The sequence below is a fragment of the Tauraco erythrolophus genome, chromosome 7 (genome assembly GCF_009769465.1).
Source record: "Tauraco erythrolophus isolate bTauEry1 chromosome 7, bTauEry1.pri, whole genome shotgun sequence".
NCBI classification, from domain to species: domain Eukaryota; kingdom Metazoa; phylum Chordata; class Aves; order Musophagiformes; family Musophagidae; genus Tauraco; species Tauraco erythrolophus.
In genome coordinates, this window is record NC_141471.1 from 4,163,743 (window position 1) to 4,190,689 (window position 26,947).

The 26,947-nt window shown below is 39.8% G+C and overlaps 1 protein-coding gene across 2 annotated transcripts; it reads right to left on the minus strand.

The window, feature by feature from the left end:
* Positions 1-59: 59 nt before the first annotated feature.
* On the minus strand, positions 60-25,709 carry GHRHR (growth hormone releasing hormone receptor). Of its 2 annotated transcripts, XM_086614942.1 has the most exons (13): positions 25,677-25,709; positions 17,636-17,741; positions 16,907-17,014; positions 15,351-15,451; positions 12,403-12,500; positions 10,246-10,378; positions 9,182-9,335; positions 7,846-7,906; positions 7,030-7,099; positions 5,383-5,474; positions 4,014-4,143; positions 2,463-2,504; positions 60-182 (listed from the first exon to the last, which is right to left on the minus strand). In XM_086614942.1, exons 2-13 carry the CDS (start codon positions 17,706-17,708, stop codon positions 60-62), a joined length of 1,185 nt encoding a protein of 394 aa, XP_086471068.1. In that variant the 5' UTR covers positions 17,709-17,741; positions 25,677-25,709. The 2 variants fall into 2 exon arrangements, with proteins under 2 accessions (XP_086471068.1, XP_086471069.1); XM_086614943.1 differs by lacking the exon at positions 16,907-17,014.
* Between the last annotated feature and the right edge of the window lie 1,238 nt (positions 25,710-26,947).

A 26,947-nucleotide genomic window follows, 5' to 3' on the forward strand; every position in this document is an offset into this window, starting at 1 on the left:
TTTGTTTTTTTTCCTAATCAGGCTTTTATATGCGATTACTCCAGATCCTGAGTCCATCTTTAGCACACAGATGTGGTCATTTTCACTCCAGAACTAGACGGCACAGTCCATCTTGTCCTCCTCCACACTGGCATAAGTCCATATCTCTTACCATGCCACCTCCGGCCAATTTCCGTTTGCACCTCGAAAGGAAAGGAGAACGCTATTTTGTGGTCAAATACTGCTTGGGAGTAGACCAGTGGGAAAGAGGAAAGCCAGAAATAGTGACTAGAGAAGAGTAAAATTTAAACATCTCAGTCCAAGTTAGTTCCTCTGGGCTCTGTTTCTAGCTGATAGAGAAATGTAAGATCCTCCAAAGAATGTTTCACCTGGCCTGTCTCAGCATGCCCATCCCTCTGCACTGAAGAAAACATGTAGTATGGCTAGCTCAGAGTTGGCCTCCCATGTTGAAAAGAGTAAATGAATCTCACTCTTCCTTTCAAGAAATAAGGACATACTTTATGTGAGTCTGCTCAGTCCTGTGTTCCTACTTAATGACTATGGGCCCAACTATCTATTATTAGAGCTGTCACATAGTCGAATAAATGAAAAAAGCCTCACTTCCATTTTTAACTTCCCTGGTTTCAATTTCTGCCTGGTGGGCCTAAGTCTACCTTCCTCTGCTGATCTGAAAAGTCTATCAGCATTAGGTAACTTTCTCTCATCAAAGTAGTTATACTTTGATATCTTTATGCATAGTCAAGTCACCTCAATCTTCTTCTAAGAAATAAAAGAGCTTGAGGTCTCTAACTCTAGCACTCTCAGTGTTTTTTTACATCTTCTCACTTTTTTTTTTTTAAATAACCCTTTGGAAATTTATTCAAGTAATGGTCTCACCAACATTGCCTACACAGTTAAACACATTCTCTCCAAATTGCTTGCTCTTGCTAAGGGATGTCGTCTTGTTCCCAAATGTTTCTACAACAGTATAATCTGCACCAAGTTTCTTAATCAACACTCACCAATTTGTGGCTGAGAAATAATACTACTTTGCTATTTAAGACATTGAGGGCAAAGCCATTGACAATCAAGAGATTTTTGCATTCTGTTGTTGGCGACTGTGTACGCCACGCATCGGCATGCTCACAGAAACACACAGTGAGTCCAGACCAGCCACTAAAACCTGCTTTCACGTCTGATTCTTACTATAAATGTGCTTTCCCAGTAGTCTAGTAGGAAGGAAATTTCCAAATTGAAGTGCTGTATGTCTGGGATGACAAGCTGAACGTAAAGTTACGATCTACCATCAGAAGACATTAAGATTATTAACACACTAACGAACAGCAATGTCAACTGAACACGAGCATCATCAGAGAAGTCCAAAATTCATAGCTGTAAACTCAACCAAAAGGCTAAGAAGTGATAATATATTTGAAGATATTTGTTTTAATATTTCAGAAATTTCTGACAAAATCAAGTGTGGACCATGGCACACATAGACAATTAAATACTGTTTGAAAGCTTAAACTTCCCTACACTTTAGACTTGAAAAATGGAGATTTAGTCAGTACAGCCCAGGGAGTTTAGAGTGGGTCAGCTATCTCTAACACAGACAACTGTACTCTGGCATTTGAATATTTCGCTGACTGTGATGATTAGAGACAGGATTCATCTCCTAAACACACCTTTGACACTCTGGGGGATGCCCTGTGTGGTGATATGTATGAATCAGGAGACTCTTCCTTTTTAGGAGCTGCGGGTAGATTTTTTATGTAGTCTGAAACCAAATCCCAGTCATACTGCAAAATAGTCATCTCAGCTACCTCGTACTCAAAAAGAAGGGTGAAATTCAAGGGGTTTAACCCACTCTAAAATATGGAGGATAAACTGTTATGTGGTCTATATAATTCATTTAAGATTTATTCTTAACACAACATCTAGCCTGTATAGATGGATCTGAATACTAAGATAAATGGAATGATTCTTGTCCCATCGACAGTAAAATTCTGACTTATATATTCTAAATGGAAAAACAGATTTATCAACATGAAGGAATACTAGGAAGCTTCGCAAGCATATTAAACATACTGAACAACAGTATTTCAGTGTTGAGCAATTAGCATAAAATTAAATTATTTCCAATTTAATCATTGACCTTTAGTAAATGCACATCTCTTTGCATCATTGCAGGAACTTCTGCTTTCAGGTCTGGACTTAGCATGGCTTTTCCAAGCCCCACTATAGTACAAAAGTGTGCAGAAAGCATAAAAAATGCTTGATGGAATAGCAAAGTAGTAAAAAATCATTTCTCCACTAGATGGCTTCATTCCCATGAAGATAATGGCAATGAAATTCATTGATTCTCACGTTAACAGATAATTCTAAGAAACTAAAAGATTTTATCATCTGCTTGTACGAAACTAATTATTAACTTTATATATCTACCAGTGAAAGTAATATTGTAAAGGATATAATTTCTTTACCTCTTGGTTCAGGAAACAGTAGAGAACTGCTACAATAAACCCCTGAAAAAAATTAAAAAAATAAAAGGATTGAGTGTTAGGACAGTTTGAAAAAGTCACTTGCACTACCTGACTTCATGATGGTACTGTGTACGTGAATTAATGACTATCACTAGGAGGATTTTTACAAATTGGAAAATTCTTTATGTATGTCCAATCAAACTAATCAGCCAGATAATCAGCTAGTTAGTGGCATTTCACCAAAGTCAGTCACGCAGTATGAATTCACAAGAACAGATGATAACGGCAACTGAAGTTCTCTCACATCATGCTTACAAAATTATGGTCTATTCTACAGCCAAACACACTGTGAGCTACTTCTTTACACAGCTTAAATCAGTAAGGAAAAATAGATTTCACACGGAGATCGATGTATGACTTTCCAGTCAACTTCTGTGCCTCTGCAGTATATCAGGTGAGATCAAATTCTGGCCTACTGAATATTTTTTATAAGATTCTGAACTAAGATAAACCCAGGAAAATCCTAGGCTGTAAATAGACCTATGTGATCAGATACCAGCTAAACACTTCACCCTTTTATCATTTAAATTATTCTTGACATTGTTAATTAACTCAATGAAGGTCTGCTCCAAGTGCGGAGGGACAGGACGAAGGTGTGCAGGGTGCACTAGGCAGGACTGACACAACGGACTAAATCCTGAAGAGGACTAAACCAGCACAACTGCTGGAGTTTTGGTGATTCTCACTGAGAAACGGTGCCATGCAACCAATCAGAGGGAGATATGCTTCCTTGTGCAGTTTGGTAGGACTGCCCACAGCTGCTTCTTGTAAACCCTGAGTTGCAGCACAGGGAAAGGGATGAAGGAAGTGGCAGCTGGGTGCTGCCTTGCTCATCACTCAAGTAGTAAAACCACTTGGAGGATACATTAGGGGAGCCCCAGTAGCTGTTCTAGGTGGCACCAAACTCCTCCAGCTGTCCATACTCAGTGTGTCAATTCAGAGCAGTTGGGGACATCGAGAGTACACCAAACATTTGCCTACCCAGGAGGGAAAAGGACGTAGCATTCATCAGAGCAGTAATCTTTATGGAGCTGGTAGGTACATCAGTCAGTACTCTGTGTTTATATGCTTGCCTATCAATTTATTCCTTGCCAAAGAATTTGAAAGAGAGATGGACCTATAGCTTTGATTGCCCCTGGATAATTTAACATCAGCCCAAAACATCTTGGTCTTATCAGGGAAGATACATGGATTACCGCTGGTAGAAAGAGGGTTTTCCATGCGTGGCTTTGGCCTACCATCCAATTTACAGATACATCTGAAAGACTTGGCTTTGTATTCGCAAAATCTGCAAATATACAGTCTCACCTACAGCCAGGTAGGATGCAGGTCATATCCTCAGATAACATAACTCAGCAAAGAACCATGAACTCTGTGGGGAGACACTAGCTTCAGGATTCAACGATTTTTTGTGCAATGCTAGTTGTCACATGGACTCTAGATTAAATTAGAAAATCCAAGAAGGAACTGAAACCTCTGTGGTCATTTTACCTGAAAAGATCCAATGCAGAGCTCTAAGTAAAGCCGAACTCCCAGACTGGTATATTCCGGAAGAAAGTTGAAGACAATATAATGGGTTCCAAATAATGGAATTAGAAGCAGAGTTGACCTTGAGAGACGTCTAGCACAGGACATGAGAAGAAGTAAGGTAATATTGTTTTCCTAAGTAAAAAATAATGCATGCAATATGCAGCAGTAATGAACAGAAATTAAAAAGAGAATCTAAATATCTCTTGGTACTACAGTGCTGGGCAGAAAGCATAATGAAAAACTAGCTGGACATCGATTTCTGATGCTTATTGCCTTATCGGCAATACCATGTTTATGGCTTTTCTTATCATATTTTGACATTCTGTCTTTCTGAACGAGATTGCAGTTTAGGAAAACACAAAAGACTACATCATAGAATCATAGAATCATAGAATCATAGAATGGTTTGGGTTGGAAGGGACTTTAAAAGATCATCTAGTTCCAACCTCCCTGCCATGGGTGGGGAAACCCTCCACTACACCAGGTTGCCCAAAGCCTCATCCAACCTGGCCTTGAACGCTTACAGGGATGGGGCAGCCACAACTTCTCTGGGCAACCTGTTCCAGTGCCTCCCCACCCTCTGAGTGAAAAATTTCTTACTTAGATCTAATCTAAATCTCCCCTCTTTCAGTTTAAAGCCATTACCCCTTGTCCTATCACTACACGTCCTTGTAAAAAGTCCCTCTCCAGCTTTCCTGTAAGCCCCCTTTAGGTACCGTAAGGCTGCTATAAGATCACCCTGGAGCCTTCTCTTCTCCAGGCTGAGCAGCCCCAACTCTTTCAGCCTGTCTTCATAGGAGAGGTGCTGCAGCCCTGGGATCATCTCCGTGGCCTCCTCTGGACTCACTCAAGTAGCTCCATGTCCTTCTTGTGTTGGGGACTCCAACATATTTTGCCCCATCAGAGCCATTGAAAATCTGACATATATTTCTAAGTAAATACAAAGGAAGTAATACACAGGCTCTCTTTATAGCCCATATACAGGAAAAGGCATCTATAGAGGGTAATTTATCCTGCCCTGAATCAGAGATCTAATGTCGATTTAAGGAATGATTCCCTCATCTCCCCGTTGATTATAATTAGAAGGTTCAAATGGAAGACACTTGAACTGATCTGGATACATCACGTTTAAATGGCCAGTGTTATGTGAGGTGAGTTTCATCCTTTGACTAGTTTCCTTGGGAATGGGATAAGGTTGGGAATTTCTAAAATTTAATGCCAGCCAAACTGAACCTGTCTGTGACACTGGACAAGTGTTTCTCTGTTTAGAAAAGATTATATAATTTTTTTATTACTAAATTATTATTTTTTTAATTACTTCATTCACTACCTGTATTGAGAAGAGTTATTGAAGTTGATTTGTCTAGGGTCTAGTTTTTTCAGCAAAATTCTGATGATGTTGATAAATAGGACAAAATTGACCTGTTTGCAATATTTGAAAAAATGAAAAAAAAAAAGAAAAAAGAAAAGGTTACTTTCAATATAAAACTTTGCAATGAATATGTGGGGTTTTTTACTTCAGTTATTATGTAGTTTTAATGAGACCAGCATAAGATTGTTAATGTCATTCCCGTTGGAAGCATTCAAGCATCTAAACAGGTTGCATTTCTTCTTAAAAGAAGTAGCTGAAGATAAAAACTTGAGAATTTGACTTTAAGCAAACTATTTTTGTCAATAGATTTTGTGATTCTTTTTATTTTTTTCGTAGTTCATATAATTTTAAATCTCTTGAGATAGCTATTGCATTAAATTCTAGTTAATGTCTTTAGACATTATTAATAGAATTTATCTGACTAAATATAGATGTCTACAATGAGATGCCTGCATCTAAGCTGACCACCCTGTTCTCCCTTTGTAGTCAATGGAAAGCCAGGCAGTATACTCAACAGAGCCTCAAGTAGAGTTGGGTAAGAGTCATCTCCTCCAAGTGTAGACATCTAAGTCAGATGAATCACCTACCAAAAGTGCATATTTCTCATTTTTGACTCAAGAGAACTGAAGAGCATTAGCATTAGCTCAGCTCCAAAGCTAGTTAGGGTCAATCCTAACTTGCAGAGTAAATTTTCTACAATTGCAATTTGGCACAGCTTTACCAAAGTCCGTGAAGCTGCTCAGTTTTCCACAGTAAGAGTGTCCATGCACACCAGTTCTTCTTTAGATGAAGTTGAATGCTTAATTTTGCCTAAGAATGTCCACAATTTACCAGAAAATTCAATCTTGTGTTATCCATCAGTAATATATTAAGTACATTCTAGCAGAAAAATCATCATCACAATCCCAATTCTCTTGACTTCAAACGTGGATGTCAAATGAACATTAGTAGGCGGAAAAATAATGGAGGTAGAAGGAAATTTAATATTTTATCGAAATATGGCAAACTATGACCAGAATTCAACTTGAGATTTTTCATTCACATTGTTTACCTACATATGTGTTATTTGTATGCGTATGTCCTCCAATTAAATCAAGCTTTTAATAGACTTGAGGTCATCCATTAGCTGCTTTCTCAAACATTGCTTGCATTTAATGACACGTGGGAGTAATCATACACAATAACAATTTAAAGCCCATAGTTTATTCAGTAAATGTCAGGCTCAAGAGCTATTATCATCATCACCTATGAACAAAAAGCTATTCCCCTTGAAAATTTATATCAAAATTTATGGATGATTCTTGGGCTAAAACTTGTGTTTTCAAATATTGTAAAGATGGTTTAACCTCTCACTTGCCACTAATTTCAGCCAAATTGACAATTCCATGAAATCTTTAATTTCTTTGAAGGATGTTTGCTTAGTGAGGGGTGGGAGGTGGAATTCTCTGTCTGTATTTAGTTTGCATTGGATGTTGGCGAATTTATAGTAGAAATTTGACCATTCTTCTTTCTTATTTTAAACAATATTTCAGCAAAGAATAACCAGATTTTAATATAAAAGTATTTTTTCTTCAAATGAATGTTGGCAAACTTAGAAGTACCTACCCCAACAGAAATTATAATAGGTCCTTTGATTAGCCACCAATATGGAGAGCTTTGATTAATATCCCAACATCTGAGAAAATAACAGTAAGTTTAGAAAAGTTGTGTATGTAATCAGTACAGTCAAGACACCACCTAACAGTGAGTGAAAATCTGAAAAGAAACATTTTTGTGGAAGTGCAGGTATAACACAAGTCTCCAAATACTTAAACTCTGCTTTGAACAGGACATATTCTTTACATATTATCCTACTTTTTTCAAAAAGAAATAGTGATCTCAATGTGTTAAGTGACAGTCATGGACACAACAACTCTGACAAAAGATTTAAATAGATGATGCCATGACTGATACAAAGATATAGCTTTTTCCTTCAAAGACAAACACTTATTTAAGACATAAAACATTTTGTCTGTGTAAAATAGTGAGCACTCCAGGCTTCAAAAATATCAAAAGGTGTTTTGTATCAGAAAGTCCTAAAATTTTCTTTCCTTACTTTGTTTATTTGGTTAGAATGTCTTTTTTTTTTCTTGCAACAGAAATATGTACTTCAAGTTCCTAGAAAGGATCTCCTGAACAATTATGATAACATTGCCACAATGTATTTTAGTGGAGACTGTAACCTCCATTCACTATGTTCATAGTGGAATGGAAATGCAGAACTCCACAATAAGCACTAATCTGCTTGGTGATGTAGAGAAAGGTGAGTAGTATACTGATATTATTTTCCTATGTAATTGAAATTACATAAGCCTTCATCACTATCATTATTTTAAAAATGTGACCTAGGAATCTAGAATAATGTAGGAAACAATGACTTACGCAGTGTCTTCAAAGTAGAATTTTGCTAGTATCCATATAAGGGTGAAAAGTGTTGGAAAACCTGTTAGACAGTTAAACAAAAACTGTAGTTGTCTGATTTCATCAGTTAATCCAAATCTTGTCCACTGAAACTCTGCTGTGATGGTACAGATCACTCGTTTTCAGAACTGGAATTACGCTTTGTGGCCTGTTCATGCGACAGGAATCACTTTAGACTTGTGGTATAAACCTAAAAAGGAACCTCCTCATACTTGTGATGGAATTAAACAAGTCAAGGCCCTGACTGTTTGGTGGCCACGCATCACTGTGAAGATACAAAGGGACACATTTTGCACGACTGAACTTGCTAACATGAACCCAATTCACATGTGTGGTCTCACCTGAACTTAGCACTTGCATGCAGATGGCACGTTAAAACCCAATTTTATTTAGCAAACATGCTTTTTGCATGACAAAATATTGAGGAATCGAATAAACCGAGTCTTAAAATAATAGTAATAGCACCACTTTAAAACACAGAATGTGATGCAGCCTACCTTACACCTTCCTAAAAAGGCACCTGAAGTCTCCCTAAAACACAAAAAGTGATTCGGTCTGCTTAGGCGTCAGGCTTACCTTCACCTTTGGTGGCAACATGCACAGATTGCCTTCCTGAACTGACTGAAAATTTCCCTGGACCAGTGCATTCACCTTCCATGTACGCTCAAGAGGGAGTTCTCTGCTTTTTCCTTTACTCAGTTGCTTTATGTGGGAAACCACTTAATTTCTGATTTCTAAGTCACACAAAGGTCTGAACAATTAGAGTTATTATAGTCTACAGAAAAAAAAGGAGTAAAAAAGAGAGGGAATGTTCCTGTCTCTTGCTGCCACTGTTATTTAGTGGATAGAGCTCCTTTATTCACACGATCACCGGATGCAAAAGATGGGCTGTAGCAGTATCAGGACTACAAAAATGCCTGCTACGCCTTCAGATGGACCCAGTCACAGAAGAAGATCATGTAACTATATTCTTCCATGAACTGAAGCAAAGTACACCTAACTTAGATGATTGGGATGGCTCCTTAGAGGAATCTAAGTTTTCAATAGGGTGAAGACAGTTAAGTGGACTGCATCTCTGTGGGTTCTCAAATGTACTTAATTTTCCACTTCTTTCTTAGTGACTTTAATGTCATATTTTAAAAACTTGATTGCTCCTCACTACTATGTATGTAAAAATAAAATCAAAGGGCACTTCAATTAGGCAGATTAGATTCCACATCCAGTATTTTTAATGGGATGCAAAAAGCCTTTTGTAATGTCTTACCTTTTCTTAATTTCATGTGAAAGCCTTACTTACCCCAGCCAAAGAGAACAAGCCACCAAAAATATCTTCTTCCATGAGAAAGAGATGACAGTAGTAGACAGTTCAGGTAAAGAGCCTCTACTAGCAGCCACATGAAATTTGTCATCATGAAATAGTGACAGAAAACAACTGAGATCTTGCATTCGGTCTAGGGAACAGGAAAGTCATAGTTTTGACATTACTTGTGCATACATGCATTTGATTTTCAGAGGCAGTAGGAATCTATAATTCTGGCTGATGTCTACAAAGAAGATCTCATAATTACCTGCATATTTAAAAGGGAAGCTTCAAATGTAATATTGGCTTTCTGAATAGCAAGGCTTTAAACACAATAATGGGTTGGAATCTCCCCTGTGTTTTGGTTTATATCTCTATGCTAGAAATGTAGCCTGGTCTCCCAAGCATGTGATTTCTCCCACGAATTCACTGCCTTCGGTGTAGCTTATACAAGTGGTGTCAAACCCTCCATAGACCTTGGACAAAAGTGTGTTCAAGGACCCGTCATATTTCACTTTCCTACTTAGGCTCAGTTTTAAATTTTTGTGTGGCCATGAGCAATGCAGAAGAATCATCCCATAAATTTCTGTTTGAAAACTGTTGCCGTGACGCCAAAACTTGTGGCCGGATCCAAGCTAAGTTGATTGCCTAGTATTTTGTATGTCTTGTGGTTTACAACTCAGAACATCCAATCAGAACACGAAATCCAACATTTCCAGAAGAAACATCTTTCAAAAGTTGTGTTATGAGGTACTCAGATCTTCAATTTTAGGCTTCAGATAACAGAAGTGTAACGGAGTAATGGTGTTACTTTTTTCTATGGTAAAGTCTATATCTGATATAGAGTACTACAGGATCACAAACTGCTGCATTCAGAATGTAGAAGTTCTGAGGCACACTTATCAAGATAAAACATACTGAATAAAAGAATTATATAATTTTCACTACCAGGTTAGAAGGAAAAAAAAAAGTAGTAATAAAGAGCAATGGAAATTGAAACCATACATAGACGGCGTGTAAAACCATCAAGTACCACAGTATCTTGCTTTTCATGTGCTTACTGTAGAGAAGCTGCAATGATCAATGTCTTCCTCTTGGAAAAGGACGGCATCCTTAATGAAAATGGCAATAGCTTTTAAGATAAAAGTAAAAAAGAGCTGTACATGGATATAATTTCTGGGACAGCGAAGCCTCCTGGAAGAAAAGAAGAAAGGTGCTTCTGAGGTAATTAACTGACTTGTGCTGGCAGTGATTCAGATATGCAATAAGCCCTTGTTTCATCTCAGGTACTTCACTGTGTATATAGAAAGAACACTTTTGTTCAGTGCGTTCTCTCTGCGGGCAGGCAGAGATAGAATCATAGAATCATAGAATGGTTTGGGTTGGAAGGGACCTCAAAGATCATCTAGTTCCAACCCCTCTGCCACGGGCAGGGACACCCTCCTCTACACCAGGTTGCCCAAAGCCTCATCCAACCTGGCCTTGAACACTTCCAGGGATGGGGAAACCGCAACTTCTCAGGGCAACCTGTTCCAGTGCCTCACCACCCTCTGAGTGAAAAATTTCTTCCGTTCTCTCTGCGGGCAGGCAGAGATAGAAACCTTCCTCATGTAAAGCAATTCACCCACAGTCTACATTTTAATCTCCTTTCCTGTTAGGTGGTGCCCTGGTGCTGTTACTCATCTGCCAAATTCCTGGAATCTCTGCTTTAGTTTGTGTTCAGTGTACCTGAGCCAGGCTTTTATTATTTTTAAGCCAAGAGAAACCTGAATTTGAGGAATGATCTTTACTGATACGATTCTGACTATGGCTAAACCACTCCCAAGAAAAAGCATGCAGAATCTTGTTATGCATTCCAGTTATCCTGGAATAACGAGATAGATTTCTCAATGACCAGAGTAATGATTACTTTGCAAGATTTTCTATACCCTATGCCATGGGTGAGTAAAATCACACTAAACTCCTATGTAGACAGATTATCCAGAATCGAAGAATTCTTCCTTAGTTTACCAAAGTTAGTCTTATGAATTAAATGAATGCAGATGAGAATTTTACAACGATTTTGCACATCTACTTTAAATTTGCAGTTAATTCAGATTAATTTTTGGCTGTTGTTAAATACAGGCTTTTGGAGGAGTTAAACAGTTTCGACTTTATGTTTTCATTTGAAGCTGAAGATTTTCGCTAATAAGCAAAGAGTTCCATGAAAAACTGAGTTCCATCCAGATCCAGTAATCTCAGGGTCACCTAATCTTACAGCTCACTCAGAGTGTGCAGAATTTTATTACTGAACACGAATGCCAACCCCATTGTTAACTATAACTCTTTCCTCCCTATTGCTAAGTCTCCTTTAGTCCATTGTTTCTTTCTTTCCCCTTATTTGGGCTGGTTTGTTTTCCTGAGGTCAGAGTGGATGTCAATAAACATATCTGTTGACTTCCAGGCGTGAGCTAGGAACCAACAGAGGTCAAGAAACTTTCCCCAGAGAAACCCGATTGTCACAGCACAATAATAGCAACACTCTTTTTTGTCCTGCACGAATACAAGAAATAAACAAAGATTAATAAAATAAATCTTACATGGCAGGAAACATGAAACCTAGATTAAATGAGAAAATTAACAATCAGTTTTACTGTGGATACTCTAAATTATACTTGAAAGCGCCTAATAGCTGGATATTCTTCTTATTAATATAAAATTCACTGATGCTAGAAAAGGCAAGCACACATTGTTTACAAAAAGTTATCTTAGAATCATAGAATCATAGAATGGTTTGGGTTGGAAGGGACCTTAAAGATCATCTAGTTCCAACTCCCCTGCCACAGGCAGGGACACCCTCGACTACACCAGGTTGCCCAAAGCCTCATCCAACCTGGCCTTGAACACTTCCAGGGATGGGAATGGAATGGAATCTTCATTCCAGCTAAAGCAAGCAAATTTATTATTGGTTATTTAAGATCAAAGTGAGTGTCTGACTTTTCCCAATAGGCAGCCAGGGTTTATTTCCCAGTTCTGATCCTTCTTATGTCTTGCTCTCTCTGTTCACTTTTCATTTCTAGCCTTAATTTAATATTATTAAACAAATATGGTCTGAAATTTTGGGGTTTTGACTTCTGGATTTCTATCTGTATTATTTTGTTATGTCTAATATTCTCTCATACAGACTAAGATACTAAGAACTATTAAAAGAATCGAGGTCAGAGGATAACTCTACATACCTGAACGCAATAAGAACTGTCACAGCAATAATGAGTGAGGTGATAGATACACTGTATCCTACAGTGTAGATTATCTTTATAGTAGAAAAGTAGGATTGCTATAAAAGAAGAGAATTATTTGTCACATAACTTGCAGCCAAATGACAGCTGTTTTACTGATTCTGGCAGTTTCGCTTTGTTTGGTGCTTCCAATCTGTTCACATCTCTGACTGCCTTTTTTTCCCTCTTTTCATCTCACAGTAAAATTCAACGGAAATCACTCATTGTGTTTCTTTTGTGAAGACTCATTCCATAGATTTGTAGATATAGCCCAGTCTGATAAAGAAACATGTATTGATCAGGATGGTTTCAAGCTTTTTCATAAAACCATAAAAAAACAAACCAGTCTTCCATGAAGGCACTGTAATAACTCTTAGGCATTTTTGTAAGCACTGCATTTTATACTGTGTTTTCTCCACAACAATAGTAGGACAATCCTGCCTGCAGCTGGCTGCATGATGAACAAAGGATTCTGTCTGCCTTGCCTAATGTTTCTCCACTTTCCTTTGCTCTGCTCCCTTACTTACGATTTTGCCATCTATTCTTCTTTTAGTTGTGTTGTGGTTTTGATTTTTTTTTTTCTGGAGTTGCTTTTTTCCTCTTTTTTCTTAATTCCAAACTGAATTGTTACTCAGTCAGAACAGTCAATCAAAATCCATTTCAATTTAAGTGGCACATCTGTCAGACATAATCTCTGAGCGAGGATAAGCTGACTTCAACTATCACACATGGAAGCAGAAAACAGAATTAATAAGCTCTCAGTTGCAAATCTTTCTCTTCAATCTAACGTGGTATGTCTCTTGGGTCCCATTTTAATGTTTTTACATCCAAAAATCTACACAGCTATGCAATGCATTGCTCAGTTTGCTATGGGGAAGGGTAGATACTTGTTTTGAGCCTTAAGTACCACTTCAGGCATTGTAAGGCTGAGATTGGGTAGGATTTATTTAATTTATTCTAGGTGCTTAAAAATCAGCTGCCTAAGTGTGAGCAGCTGAGCCTATAGTAAAATGAGCAGTGTGGGAGCATGGCCACAGGACTGTACTGTTTAATTGCTAGCACAATCCTGTTTCTTCTTATTATGTTTCTTTTCTGGTTAATGAAGGGAAACAGGCACCCTCAGAGGTCAATTTAACTCATTGTAAGATGAGACCTTATCACTTTCTGTCAGCAAGAAAAAGGATCTATCACTGCACCTGCCTTAACAAGTGCAGGTTGGTAGGTCTGGTTTGGTAGAGCAGAACCCTTGGTGCTGAGGACCCTACCTCTGTGTTGTGTGCATTTTTGACTAGCCATAGTCTAATCCCATGAGCTGAACTTTTGTTATTAGTCAGGCCACATTAAATGCACCCTGTATTTGTCTTCCAGATTAGTTTCATCTGTAGGAAGCCAGATCATCCTATCTGAGAGCAACCCTCAGTGTAAATACAGTAAGTGGGGCTAACCAAGTGATTTCCTTGAAAAGCTCACACCTGATCCTGACCAAAGAACTAATATAGACCCACCATGCAGTGATTAGCTTACATTTACCCAATAACTATTTGACATTGATGAAGTTAAATGATGTGGAAACCATGCATAGTGGCCTTTTCTGTCTGGTGAGTCCACTGTGATTTCTCATGTACTTGATTATGCACAATTATAGCCTGAGCTCAGAGAGGTTCCTCAGACCTCCATAGCTAGCCAGTAAGTCTGGAAGGCACCTCTCCATAAGTTGTGCTAGGCTGACCTTAGTTGGTAACCTCTGCTTACAGATCACAGAAAGTAATCAAATCCTTAAGTGGATAAACCTACAACTGAGGAGTTTCTTTTGAGGTAAAATGTGAATTACTGCTAAAAAATTCCACAGATTAATTTAAGATTGTTTTTACACCAGAAATGTAAGGAAGCAATAAAAGAAGGATAGAAGGAGAAGGGTTGACATTTCAGTGTGTTTGTTTATGGAGAGTAACAGGTACTGTGGCTTAGAGGCTGGAAAGGAAATTTGAATTAACAGTGTGATAGTAGTCAGTACAAGAAGTAGTGGGGAGAGAAGAGAAATCTCTCCATGATGATATAAACTAAATTCTCTCTGGCAAGTTGAAGGGACTTCATCAACTACGGTATAAATGTTATTTTCAGTCTCTCTAGGGTGTACAAAAAAAAGGATAGTATTCACCTGACTGATACGAATAAAGACAAAAGTACAGCGTTTAACCTGTACAGAGGAAGGGTAGAGATCTGGAGACAGATTAGACAACTAATTTTTAATCACTGAAAGCAATGATTCTCTCTGGAATTAGAGTTACAGGAAGGTGAGCACATCTATACAATACATTTGTATTCTTATTAGAGGTCGAACACTCTATTTTCCTTGTACATATAACCTTTAAATATCACCAGTTGTGCAAATCTGGCTGAAGTAATATATCAAATTCTGATCTGCACTACAGAGATGTAGATTTTGAAACTTTTTTTTTCTTGTTGAATTAGATATTTTATCATAGGCAGGATGAGAAACCAGAAATCCCTCTTGTCCTTAGATATTGCTGAGTTTGGAATACTGGTGTTATAACGGCACATGTGTTCTACTGATGCTGTGATGCCATCAAATCATCTTGTTGACTGATATTATTGAAATATCTTAATTCATATTTTATGAACATTTCATGATGTCTCTCTGGTTGTTATATCTGTGAGCAAGTTCGATAGAACTGCATGATTGTATGGAATTTGCAGTCGGCTTTATTTTTATTACATTCCTATACCTGAATAATAAAACATCCTTCGTAATTCTCCAAAATTGCATTCCATACTTGGTAAGAAACGTCAGCTTCAGCTGAGTTTCCCTTCTCAGTGCTTTTCAGGAATAGATAGGAATCTTATAACATCAGCACACCACTCACATGTATTTATTTAATTAAACTTACTTCTTCAAGTGGAATCTCATCTTCTACAGGACAAGCAATATAGTAGGGAGGGTATGGGTCAGACCAGCCTTTCTTTGTGCAGTTCCTTTTTACTATCCCAGCTGAAAAAGAAACACTTATTTTTTTCAATGAAGAGCCACATAACACAGAAAATACAAACCAGGAGAAGATCTCTTGCTGGTATGAAGGTTATACTGGGAGGATCATCTCCAATGGATCTCCAATGATCTCTAATAGATCATCTCCATTAGCATCTGACAGAGTTGGCAGGACATTTTGCTTCTATACATTAATGTAGTTAGATATAAAACATTTCACTTTATCTGGAGGCAGACAATGGGTGGAAGTGAGAGAACTAAGGTGACAGAGGTGATATGGGAAGGAGTAAGGAAGAAGTCTGTCATAGAATGGTCATAGAATCATAGAATAGTTTGGGTTGGAAGGAACTTTCAAGATTATCTCATTCCCACTCCCCTGCCATGGGCAGGGACACCTTCCACTACACCAGATTGCTCAAAGCCTCATCCAACATGGCCTTGGATGCTTCCAAACATGGATCATCCACAACTTCCCTGGGGAACCTGTTCCAATGCCTCACCAGTGCCTCATATCAGGGACAAGGAAGTCCATTGAAGAAGATTGGGAAGCGCTGTTCCATCAGACCTCTGCCCCATTCTGCGCTCACCCTCGAACGTACTCCTTCTTGCACTCACCTTCCTTGGGGCTTACTCTTTCTTAGCAGATCAGAGGCTGGAATAAGCTGTTTGTTCTATGAGGACAGCACGTTTCCATAAAAAGATTTTTGAGTCAGATGGAGGACAAGTAAGAGAATCTCAGGGCAGGAAATGAATCTGCACAGATGAAAGGGATTTTCCTTATCCCTCATTTATAGCTAGCATGTGTTGGGTGAGGCAGAGGCTGGACTTCGCAGTTTCTTTTTCTTGTGGAACTGCCAAATCTAGGTCTTTCTTGGAAGATTGTTTCCTCCTTATAGGCTTGCAGTTTGTTCCTAGTGATATTTACCCAGAGTAAGCAGTCACAAAGGCATTGGTTTGCACAGTCTTGCATTTGACCCAACACATGTTACTTCAAAGACAAAATTCTGCTTTGTATCTCCAACCTTGATCTTAAAGAACAATCAAATTATTCATTCCTCTGCCTTTCATTTCATCCCACACTAATCAGAGCATAAACCTCATAAAGCCGCACACTTAAGTTCTGACCTAGACATCCCACATACGAGCTCTGTAGAAAACTCACCCAATAAGCTGATCCCAAAGTCTATGGAAACCAATGGCAATCACTCTATCAATTTCAGTGTTCTTTGGCTCAGAGCCTCATCTCAGACTAAGAGATTGTAACCAGTTATGGATAATGTTTAAAATATGAGAAGAACTGCTAAGCTCCCTCAGATCCTACTGTAATCTTTGCAGTAATGCTCTGATCCAACCAGAGAGCAGGAACTTACAGTGTTCTATCTTCACTCCCTATTTTTAAAAATGCTCTTGCCAGATATACAACACAACAATGGGAGTACAACCACGAAAGTAAATCACCTGGCTTCTTCATGAATTGAAAGAGGATGTTTGGGCATGGTAAGGCAAGAGTCTCTCCAGCATCTGCCTCTGGCCAGCACAGTAATTTGTCCCAAGTTCTGTTGCAACCTCAGGCAGAAAATGAAATACATTTTTAAGCATAATTATATTTGAGCAATGTAAAAAATAATAAAAAAACTTTCAAAACTTTGACCCTCCACCCTTTACGTACCTTACAAAAGTAGCTTAGCTACAATTTTTACTCTATAGCGAGAAATAAATACCTCCAGAGGGCTCTTTAATCTGCTTAACTAGACCTCCTGTGTTGGACTGGGTTGGATTTTCAGACATAGTGCAATGAATGAAAACGTATTGTGGAAATGGGAGGGAGAGTGATGCTGGAAGAAAGATTGGACTACAGTACTTGTTAAGGGATTACCTTATTTTTAAAGATCAGCATACCCTCCTCACATAGTAAGCATGATGCAATGGTAGCATCCAGTTGGGGAAGGAATAGAAGGACGCAAGGATTCACTCAGAAAGATTGACTATCCATATTTGAATGTGAAAAAAAATATTGGAAAAAAAATTGAAAAGGCTGGGAATTAATGGAAGAAGAGCTGATCAGAGAACAGGGATATGGGGCAATAAGTAAAACACTCAAATATGCACATTGGCAGAGCAGCTGTGTCCTGACTTTGGTAGGGTGTCTCCTCGCTGTCGCTCTTTTAATCCCTCACACATGGATACCTGCTGGTGTTGCATTTCCATGCTCTTCTGGTTCCTCCAGACATTCAGACTCCCTTTTCTTCAGCTCTGACATAAAGTCACATTCTGGGTGGACATTCCCAGTAACCTACAGGGAGAGGAGTTTCATCTGATTAGTTGGTTGAGAAGGGGTTGAGTAGGATCTCATGAGCCATTAAGTCCAGACCCATTCTTGCAACGAGGCTGTGTTAAGGACGTAGAGCAAGAGCTCAGGTTTTAGCAGTCAAAGGTTGATAGTCTCTGCAGAAATTGCAACGCTTTCAGCAGATGAACCCAGCTGAGCTCTGTCAAAGGCAGTTGAGCTGTACTACTTGACACCAAAACAAATCCTTAGGTAGTATAGCTGTCAAAGGATGATAGCTACAGCTGTGCACTGGAAAGTTTATAAGATTTCTCTGACTATGTTCATAATGAAAGACCTCTTTGCTAGGGCCCAGGTTTGAGTGCAGGACTTATTTGCACCCTTACTTTAGCCACTGCTAAATCTGGTCCCAGGGAGACAGAGTGCACTTGGGCAGTCTCCTTTTCTTAACAGCGAAGGTCCCAGCACTGCAGGTCATGCTGCAGAGTCCACCTGCTCCTCTGCATAGACATGTCTCTGCCAACCTCCAAAGAAACAGCATCTTGAAACTGCATACGATTGCTGCAAAATTGTCTTCTGAATGAGCTCTTCACTCCAAAAGGAATGAATCTGTTCTCTCCCTTCTGCCATCTGCCTTTCTTTGCACAGAGTGGGAGGCAAAACTCCTTTGTTTGGATAAAAACTGCACCAAAGCATTTGTTGGTTTGTTATGCTAGTAACATGAAAAATTTTCCTCTACTATGGTAGTAGAGGCAAAAATTGGCATCCAGTGTTTTGACAGCAGGAACCTTTTGGTTGCTTTAATCCTTATGTAGATTTCTGCTTATATGGACACCAGAAGAGAATTAGGAGGAATCCAGAATGCCCTGGCCACCAAAGGACACAGCCTGCAGCAGGCTGTTACACACCACAACTGCTGTGGGTTTACCCACCATGCAGAAATACACACGTCTATTTTTGACAAAGAAATCAATATGTGCCTTGTTCAACCATAGCAATTGTTCCCAGTCCCAGAAGGACAACTATCTTCAGAAACACTCTCATCTTAGCTCTACAGCCTGGCCACTGGTGCCAGCATGCTCTGTATGTGTTAATATAGATATAAAGACATAGATACACACAACAGAAAATAAAGTCAGGATGAGACTTGCATGGTGAACAGGTGGCTGGCATATGGCTCAGTTGTGTTCCACCCAGGCAAGATTAATATTCAGGGAATTTAGAAAATAAATAGCTGTCTTTCAGTTCGTTCAGAGGGCAGATCGTATCCATTCCAATAAGCTGGTGTTTTCTCTCCATATTAATGTCCATATCTCATGTTGGTTTGCAGAGCATTTGAACTGCATATTGGCTAAAGACTTGAGGTTCTCAGGCTGCTGGAGAACACTGGATTAATTGCACAGCCTTTGTTCTTCTGGGGTTTGGACCCTGGCAGTTGAAATTGGCATGTATCCATGTGTATGCCCTTCAAGGAGATAGTCTGCTTCCTATTTACCGCACTTTCAGAAGGATGTGATTTTCCTGCCAAACTGACAGACAACAAGGCCATGGATGAGTTTGAGGCAGGGGAGGGCCTCATACTCAAGGCTGAATTAAGTTTGGTGTATGTGAGAAGAAGGTAAATACGAATGGATGGAGCAGAGGCCAGTCATTGCCTTAGCCCCAGGAGGTGGACATCTGATGTGCAGGATGCCACAGCGACACCAGCCCTGATCAGTAAAAACAGTTAGTATAGGGAACCCCTCAACTCCACTTCACTGAGACATGCAATGATAGGCAGGATGACAGAAAATTGGCATCTGTCTTGAACACCTTCAATAACTTGATATCTCTTCTCACGCCAATCTAAATTCTTCCCCCCTTGTACTCTCTCTGGACAATGAAAATAATCAGTGCTGAAAAGTTCACTACTCATCATGTACGGCAGCTATTGCAAAAAGTAACTTTGTTAGTCTGTAGAAAAAACAGTCATCCCATTTACTGAAAAACTATTTTACAACATTCTCTTGGTTTGGTGAACTGTGCCCAGAAAAACCTTAGTAGGCAGGAAATATACCCATTTGCACCATCCGAAATTATTTCTCCTGGCAATAAAATGAGTAGATTTTGCCTGTGAAAACTGTCTTTCCTCACTGAAATGTTCATGTCAAGAGCAAAGCTTGTTTGGCTTATTCAGCAGTCCAGGAAATCATTTTTTTTTCTTTTTTTTCCTAAGTCTCCAGACTCATGAGAACACTTTACCCCATGCATCTCAAATAAAAAGAAGAGGCTGATCAAGTGCCAGGTATTTAAATTATTACCTCTTTCTTCAAGAAGACCTGACCTTAAGAGATACTCTCACAGTTTATATTCAAGTCAGTGCTAAAAACTGCTTGAATAAACACTGAGTGCAAGATCTGCTGCGGCAGAAACTTAGATTTATTCCACTCCTAGGTAGTGTTCTAGATATATTCACCTCCTAGAGCATTTGGCTACCTCTAGCAGACACTTACATTTTCTAAACAGCTCTGAACACTATTCCAAAACAAGATGTAGAATCAGGTTCTAAACTATTCTGAAAACATCTATAGACTTATTTATTTAACCTCTTTCTACTTCCTTCCCTTCTGCCTGCTTCTGGAAGCATCAAATAATGGGATAGGTGTATGAGCCATTATGTAAGACAAGAATAAATGTATATGTATGTGATTCCAGCTCCCTTTGATGTCTACCTCTACAGAGATATTATTGTCTGATCTCATCCTCTTAGGTTCCTTTCATGAACATAACAGAGAGACGCTAGCATTTTTGTGCATATATTGATTGAATTATTTAATACATTTACTTTGGATGGAATGAGCTATGGTTTAGACTCAATTCACCAGGAATCCCCTAACTATTAAATCCATGGTTACTTTCTAAATTTGGGCTTCATCACTGAGTCAGATGAATCCCACTTACTACAGCTACTGCCATTATGCAGGCATGTGCACAGATCATTACAACAGAGCTGTTTTGCCTGGTAGCTCATCTGATGGTAAGACGAGTGTTTCTGGTTTGTAGGATCCTTAAAGAAATGAAGCTCCATAAAATCTTGTAGTCTGCCAATGTCGTAATTCACTTGTCTTAGGAACATCCCTACAGAAACTCCTTCTACAGCTCACAGACGCCAGAATCACAGAATGGTTGAGTCTGGCAGGAACCTCTGGAGATAATCTAATGCAACTCCCCTGCTGAACACAGCGTCAAACAAAGCAGGTTGCTCAAGGCTGCATCTAGTTGTGTTTTGAGTATCTCCAAGGATGGAGACTCCACAACCTCTCTAGGTAGCTTCTTCCAGTTTTAGGCCATTCTCACTAGTAAATAATGTTTTCTGGTGTTTAAATTGAGTTTTCTGTATTTCAGTTTGTAGCCATTGCCTCTTATCTTTCTTTTGCATACCACTGCAAGAGGGCCATTCAGATTACCTAGGAGCTGAGTTGTCCTCAGGAGAGATGTCTAGAGAGATGGACTAGAGAGAAGGACCTGGAAAACTGCCATCTTACTTTAGGCTTTTCAGCAAAATGTTTAATGTTATGGTGGATGAATGTGGGCTCTTCCACCACAAGCAGCCCCTTGTGTTGTGTAGATGAGGCAAAACAGGAATCCAAACTTGATTTGTTTCTTTTTATGAATTCTGGTAATTAGTAGAGGAAAAACGAAGCAGAGGTTCTATCATTTCTCATGGTCATTGTCATGGTTTGATGTGGAGGGGGGGGTGGTTCTGGTGGCAGGAGAGGGGTTTTGCTCCCTGCGACCTCCCTGGTTTTGGAACCGGGTTAGGCTTAGTTCTGGCCACCAGATCAGACTGCCATCCCCCTCGGGGTTGAGCCAATAGGGCGCCTCTGCGAATTGCCCTATTTAAGTCAGGACAAAGGGACCAGAAAAGGTGCTTTGCCCAGGATCGAGCAGAGAAGGAAGGAGGGCACTGCCCCCGCTCCCTGGCTCCTGGCCGGGCAGCTGCCTGCGTCGGGCCGGCGCTGCCCACGGAGAATGGCGGCGGCAGAGCCAGCTGGGGAACTCAGGGGCACCCCACTCCCGGGGTGCCCACTGGGCTGAGTTCACCTGGAGAGGACTGAGATCTGAGAGAAACAGCCGCATCAACAGCAGGTCAGTGAGGATGGAGCGGGAGGAGGTGCCGGAGCCGAGTTTCCCCTGCGGCTGATGGTGAGATGGCAGGCGGCCCCCCTGCAACCAGGACGGCCTCGGTGGAGCAGAGACCCACTCGCAGCCCGTGGGGAGAAGATGCCTGAGCCTGAGGATGGTCGTGTTGGGGTGCACGACACGGCAGAGAGGCATCTGGAGTCTGCGTGACGACCCACGCCGGAGCGAGTGGCTACAGCTCCCTAAGTACCCGAGACTGTGGTAAAGCCCACACTGGAGCAATCTGTGGGGAAGGATTGTTTCCAGTGGGCTGGACTCACGCTGGAGAAGTTTGTGGATTTTTCCTCGTGGGTAGGGGATCCATTGGAGCAGGGGAAAAGGGTGTAAGGACTCCTTCTCCTTTAAGAAAGAAGCAGCAGTAACAGCACGGAATGAACTGACCTGCACTCCCCCAGTCCCTGCCCCCTGTGCTGCCGGGGGGAGGAGGTAGAGCCGGGAGGAAAAGGAAAGGGGGGGGGGAAGGTGTCGGTTTTAAGATCTGGTTTTGTTTCTCTCTGTCCTCTCAAGTAATCGGTTTTTGTTTCCCTTTGTCCTTCTAAGTAATCATTAATAAACTGTTTTGCTTTGAGAAAGCCCTGTCTGGTTTGCCCGGGCCCATGGTTGGTGGGTGCTCCCTCTGTTCTTGTCTCAACCCTCAGTCCCTTTTTTTTTTTTTCTCTCCTCTCTACTTTACTGGAGAAGGAGAGACTGTGTGAGTTTTAGTTGCTGGATCAGCCTAAAACCACGACAGTCATTTACATCCATTAAGATGGACACATGTAAATCTGTCCACATCCCTGAGAGCTGCTGAACATACAGCAGGTGAGATTTGCAGGCATGCTTATTCCGTGGACCTTACTGTGTAACTACAACCACTTCACAAAGCTGAGCAGAACATACATGTCTCCATTTAAAACTGTGCTGTCACCAGTTGAATTGCTCACATTTTCAAGAGTCTGTTGGTTAAAATGCTCATGTGGAGTACAGTAAACCTAAGTTTAGTTCCTTGCCAAACCTGAGAAGTTTCAAGTTTTTCTTTCCTATTTCTGAAGGGAACCAGTGTCCCAATAAGGCTTGTTTAGGGAGAAGGTTCCTAATCACACAGAGTGAAATCATTCTGCGTCTGCACATGCAACTTCCAAACAAAAAATGGGATGTGCCTGATGAATTTTGGTAACTGTTAGCAAAACTTGGAAAAGGAGGAAGCAGAAGGAGAAAATAACAGACGGATGGCAATTTTGGAATGCAACTGCCTAAGCCCATGCCAATCTAAAGCTAACAGCAAACTGATTCTGCGATAAATACCGTTTGGCATTACTGACGGGCAAACACAGGGCCTATTATTGGGCCCTGATTTACCAACAACTTCACATTTCCAGAACATCCATAACAATTTGCTAAGGCAGAACATGTTGAACAGCAAACTCATTGGTCACTGGGTGCCTTTTAAGGACTTTGACATGCAGAAGTCAGCTACACCTTCATGATGCTTCCACTACTGTGAGACAAAATGAATGAATAATGGCTTAACTCCAAACTGAGTTGCTGTCAGGGCCTTAGCAGCCCTGTTCAGCCTGCTCTGAGGCCTCACCCTACTCTTCTCATGGGCCCAGGACCCCTTTTCAGCTCAGACTGCCCAAACAATGCTGTAGTATGGTGGCTGCAAGCTCCACCACAGCCCTGCCCTGCCCAGCCATGGGTTCTGCCTGGCCTCAGCTCATCCTTGTCCCCATGGCCTCGTCTGATCAACCTGGACCATGACCCTGAGTCCTCTCACTAGGCCTGATTCTGACCCTGGTCTGGACAGGCTGATATGCCCCTGAGTCTGCCCTGCCCGTTCACTGGAGGTGGTGGGATAAGCTCTGGCTGGCAAGGTTCTGCCCTGCGGTCAGGTTATCACTTATAAAATAAATATAGCTTAGAAAAAGTATAAGTGCTTTTCTTGTGGTCATATTTGCACTCATTTGAACATACGATAAGAAAATACGTATTTCCACAATGTTCTTTTTAGATAGGAAAAAATTATAGGGATTATGCAACAGGAGTGAATATAGAAAATCTATTTGAAAGGACCTTAGCTAATATTTCAGGTTGTGCTCCTCAATAGTTTAATACGAAAATCTTGTTGATGAGGAAAATTAAGCTACAAATGAAATAAACACTGATATGTTCCAAGAGAATATGAATTTGCAGTTGCTATATCCATCAGTTAATGTATTAAACAGAGTTGTGTGTTAGCACAATCACTGGAAAACAAGCAAATCTTTACCCTTGTCACAGGACCTCTGTTGAAAGTCTTGTTAATGTGATAAAAATAAATAAAATAAAATAAAACAAAACAAAAAAAAACAGCTAAGGAAAACCGTCTTCAAGATCAGGCTCTAAAGAGGGACAGGAAGGGCACACATAAGAAAGTAAACTTCTCTTTTTTTAATTATTCTTGGTGTTTTCATAACAGTATGCAAAATTTGCTGCTTGAATGATGTTTTTCCTCTGTTTTCTCTCATATACATCAGAATGGATCAACGTTTGCATTCTTTTCACATTACAATGCCATACAAGCAATGACAGTAAAAATATCTCAGTATATGGAAGCTGAGAGTCAGCCTCTTAAGCATTCAAAACCTCACCAAAAGTTGAGTTCAGCTCTTCCAGAGAAAGCATACTATCCTGTTACATCAACAATGAAAATATACATTTTCCCCACCATTTTCTACCCAAATAAGAGTTGTTTACCTGTCTTCTATTACAATAAAGTATGCAAAACACCCTAGGAGATTTTACTGTACTTTACACATAAACTTGGTTTTGGTCAGTGCATAATCATATTATAACCAATTCAACTTTATAGAAGAAAGTGCTACTTCTCTTGAGTAAATGGGACAGGTTCTTTCAGAGCCCTTCAGAGATATTGTTATCTATTAGCACTGGGTCCATATATTCTATTTGTAAGCAATCATACTTACCTGTCCCAGCACAGGGAAGCAGAGTTTGTCACACAGATGATACAAAGAAAACCATTGCTTCACATCAGTAAAAGGTCTTTTCACACATTTCGCAATGTTTTATTTCTCTTGACCCACAAAAACAGCAAGATCACAAAAGGAAAATGCTGAAAAAGTAATTACTCTCAAAAGCAAAGAAAATAAACTTCCCCAACTATTCACAGACCTTTTCAGATCTCTGTGTGATCTTGAAGGCTGGTTTAATGGTCCTTGTACAAAGCAAAATATGGGCAAGACCTCTAGGTTTTCCAGTGCATTTGGATATTTCTAATTCTGCCATAAACATCTCTGCTGGTTCAACTCATTTGTCAGCCGTAGCATCTCAGCTGTTCACATATTAAATAACATTAATGCTACCAACAAGGCAGATGAAGTTGTAACGAATAAGATTTTATAAACTGAAATTTAATAAAACTCTATCAAAACTCAGGTGGTCTGTTTTAACAGCTCTTCTCCAGTTTCTTTTTCTTTGTTGCTCTCTTTTAAAGCCTACACACAAAATGTGGGGTTCTGCCAATTCTATTGTTTCTCGTTAGTGAGTGTGTGGTAAGAAAGCAGTGAAATGCATTGATTAGATCCTACACATCGTGTCTCTTCTGCCCCTGTTCACACTTTTCATAGTGCCTTGCCTTGTTTAACTGTCATCCAAAGCAAATAAAGAGAAAAGACACTCGTGTGAAAAATAAAACTGTATCCGACCATCTACTCCAAGAAGAGAATGAACAATTACTGAAAAACAATGAAGTAAAAGCTTTTTTTTCATGCAATTACTTACAAGCACTGCCAGGCTCAGGGTGTACAGAGCACAGTGGTATAAAGCATCAGAGTTCATGTTCCAAAGCAGGAGTCAGACTTCACTTCTTTAACCTTTCTTAGCATCTTTCACCTGCTTTTGGACTTCCCTTTCTCCTGTTCGTTGCTGATTTGAATAATTTATCTTTTTGCACAGAAGTGACGTGACAGCACAGTGAAGTGGGAAATAAATATTAACAACTTTCCAAGCTGTATTTAAGCTGCTTTCCTCCTTTTTGACTTTTCTGCATGCTGAAAGACTAGAATGAATGAATGGAGTGATTGTTCCCAAGATTAGGGGAGTAACATAAAATCATTTTAGGATGGATAGACAGCTCTAAATGTTGCTAATCCTTTATTAAAACAACATGGCTGGCAGAAGAGAAATCCTCTCCCAACAGCTAATGTTAACGCAAATTTATTCTAATAAAACACATTTCATAATGTGGTTTCAGTATATCTGTGTAGGGGTGTGTTTCTATGAACTATAATGACCATGGCATTATATTTTAAAAATACAGGATCAAAAACTGCTCAGAGGCATGTGAACACAAATTCTACTGGGTACCTGTTGGACGTTGATTTGAAGGCAAAATTTACAAGGGATTCTTCTCAGTTTGCTTCAGACTTCTGAAAGTTCAGCATTTAAATCTGAACTAGTCATCTTCTCTAGTCAAAGTGTAGAAATATGTACACTCAGCTCATTTATCTCATCCTAACACAAGCTTTAAGACAGGCCAGATGAATTCTACTCCAGAAATACTTAGTCTCACTCAGAGCTAAATGTCTAATGTCTAGACATCTTAAGGTCAGCTGTACTCCAGCCATGCTTTGCATATATGAAAGATTTTCTATCAATTTATACTATCTTGAAGGACTCCAAATTCTATATCAACATTAAGCAAGTGTTAACATTGCAAAATGAGTGACAAATAATATGAAATACCTTTAAAATATTGTTCTCCACTCTTCTATTCGCATATCATGCCATCCCTCAAAATCAATTCTTAACCCCAGCTCCAATCTTCCCAGAATGGTCCATGCTACAACCCTGTTTTCGCCTCTGACACTGTTTTTTGTCCATCTTCCCTGCTCATCTTTCTGCAGGGAAGTTGTACTTATGAAGGGTTTGACCACATCTGGAAACATCTGTGGGGATGAAGCCTTCAGGGCTTGGTTGTAGGTTGAATCCACGAGGGAACCAAGTATGTGCAATGCGAGAAGGTGTCTTTGGAGAGATGAAGTTGGTAAGCT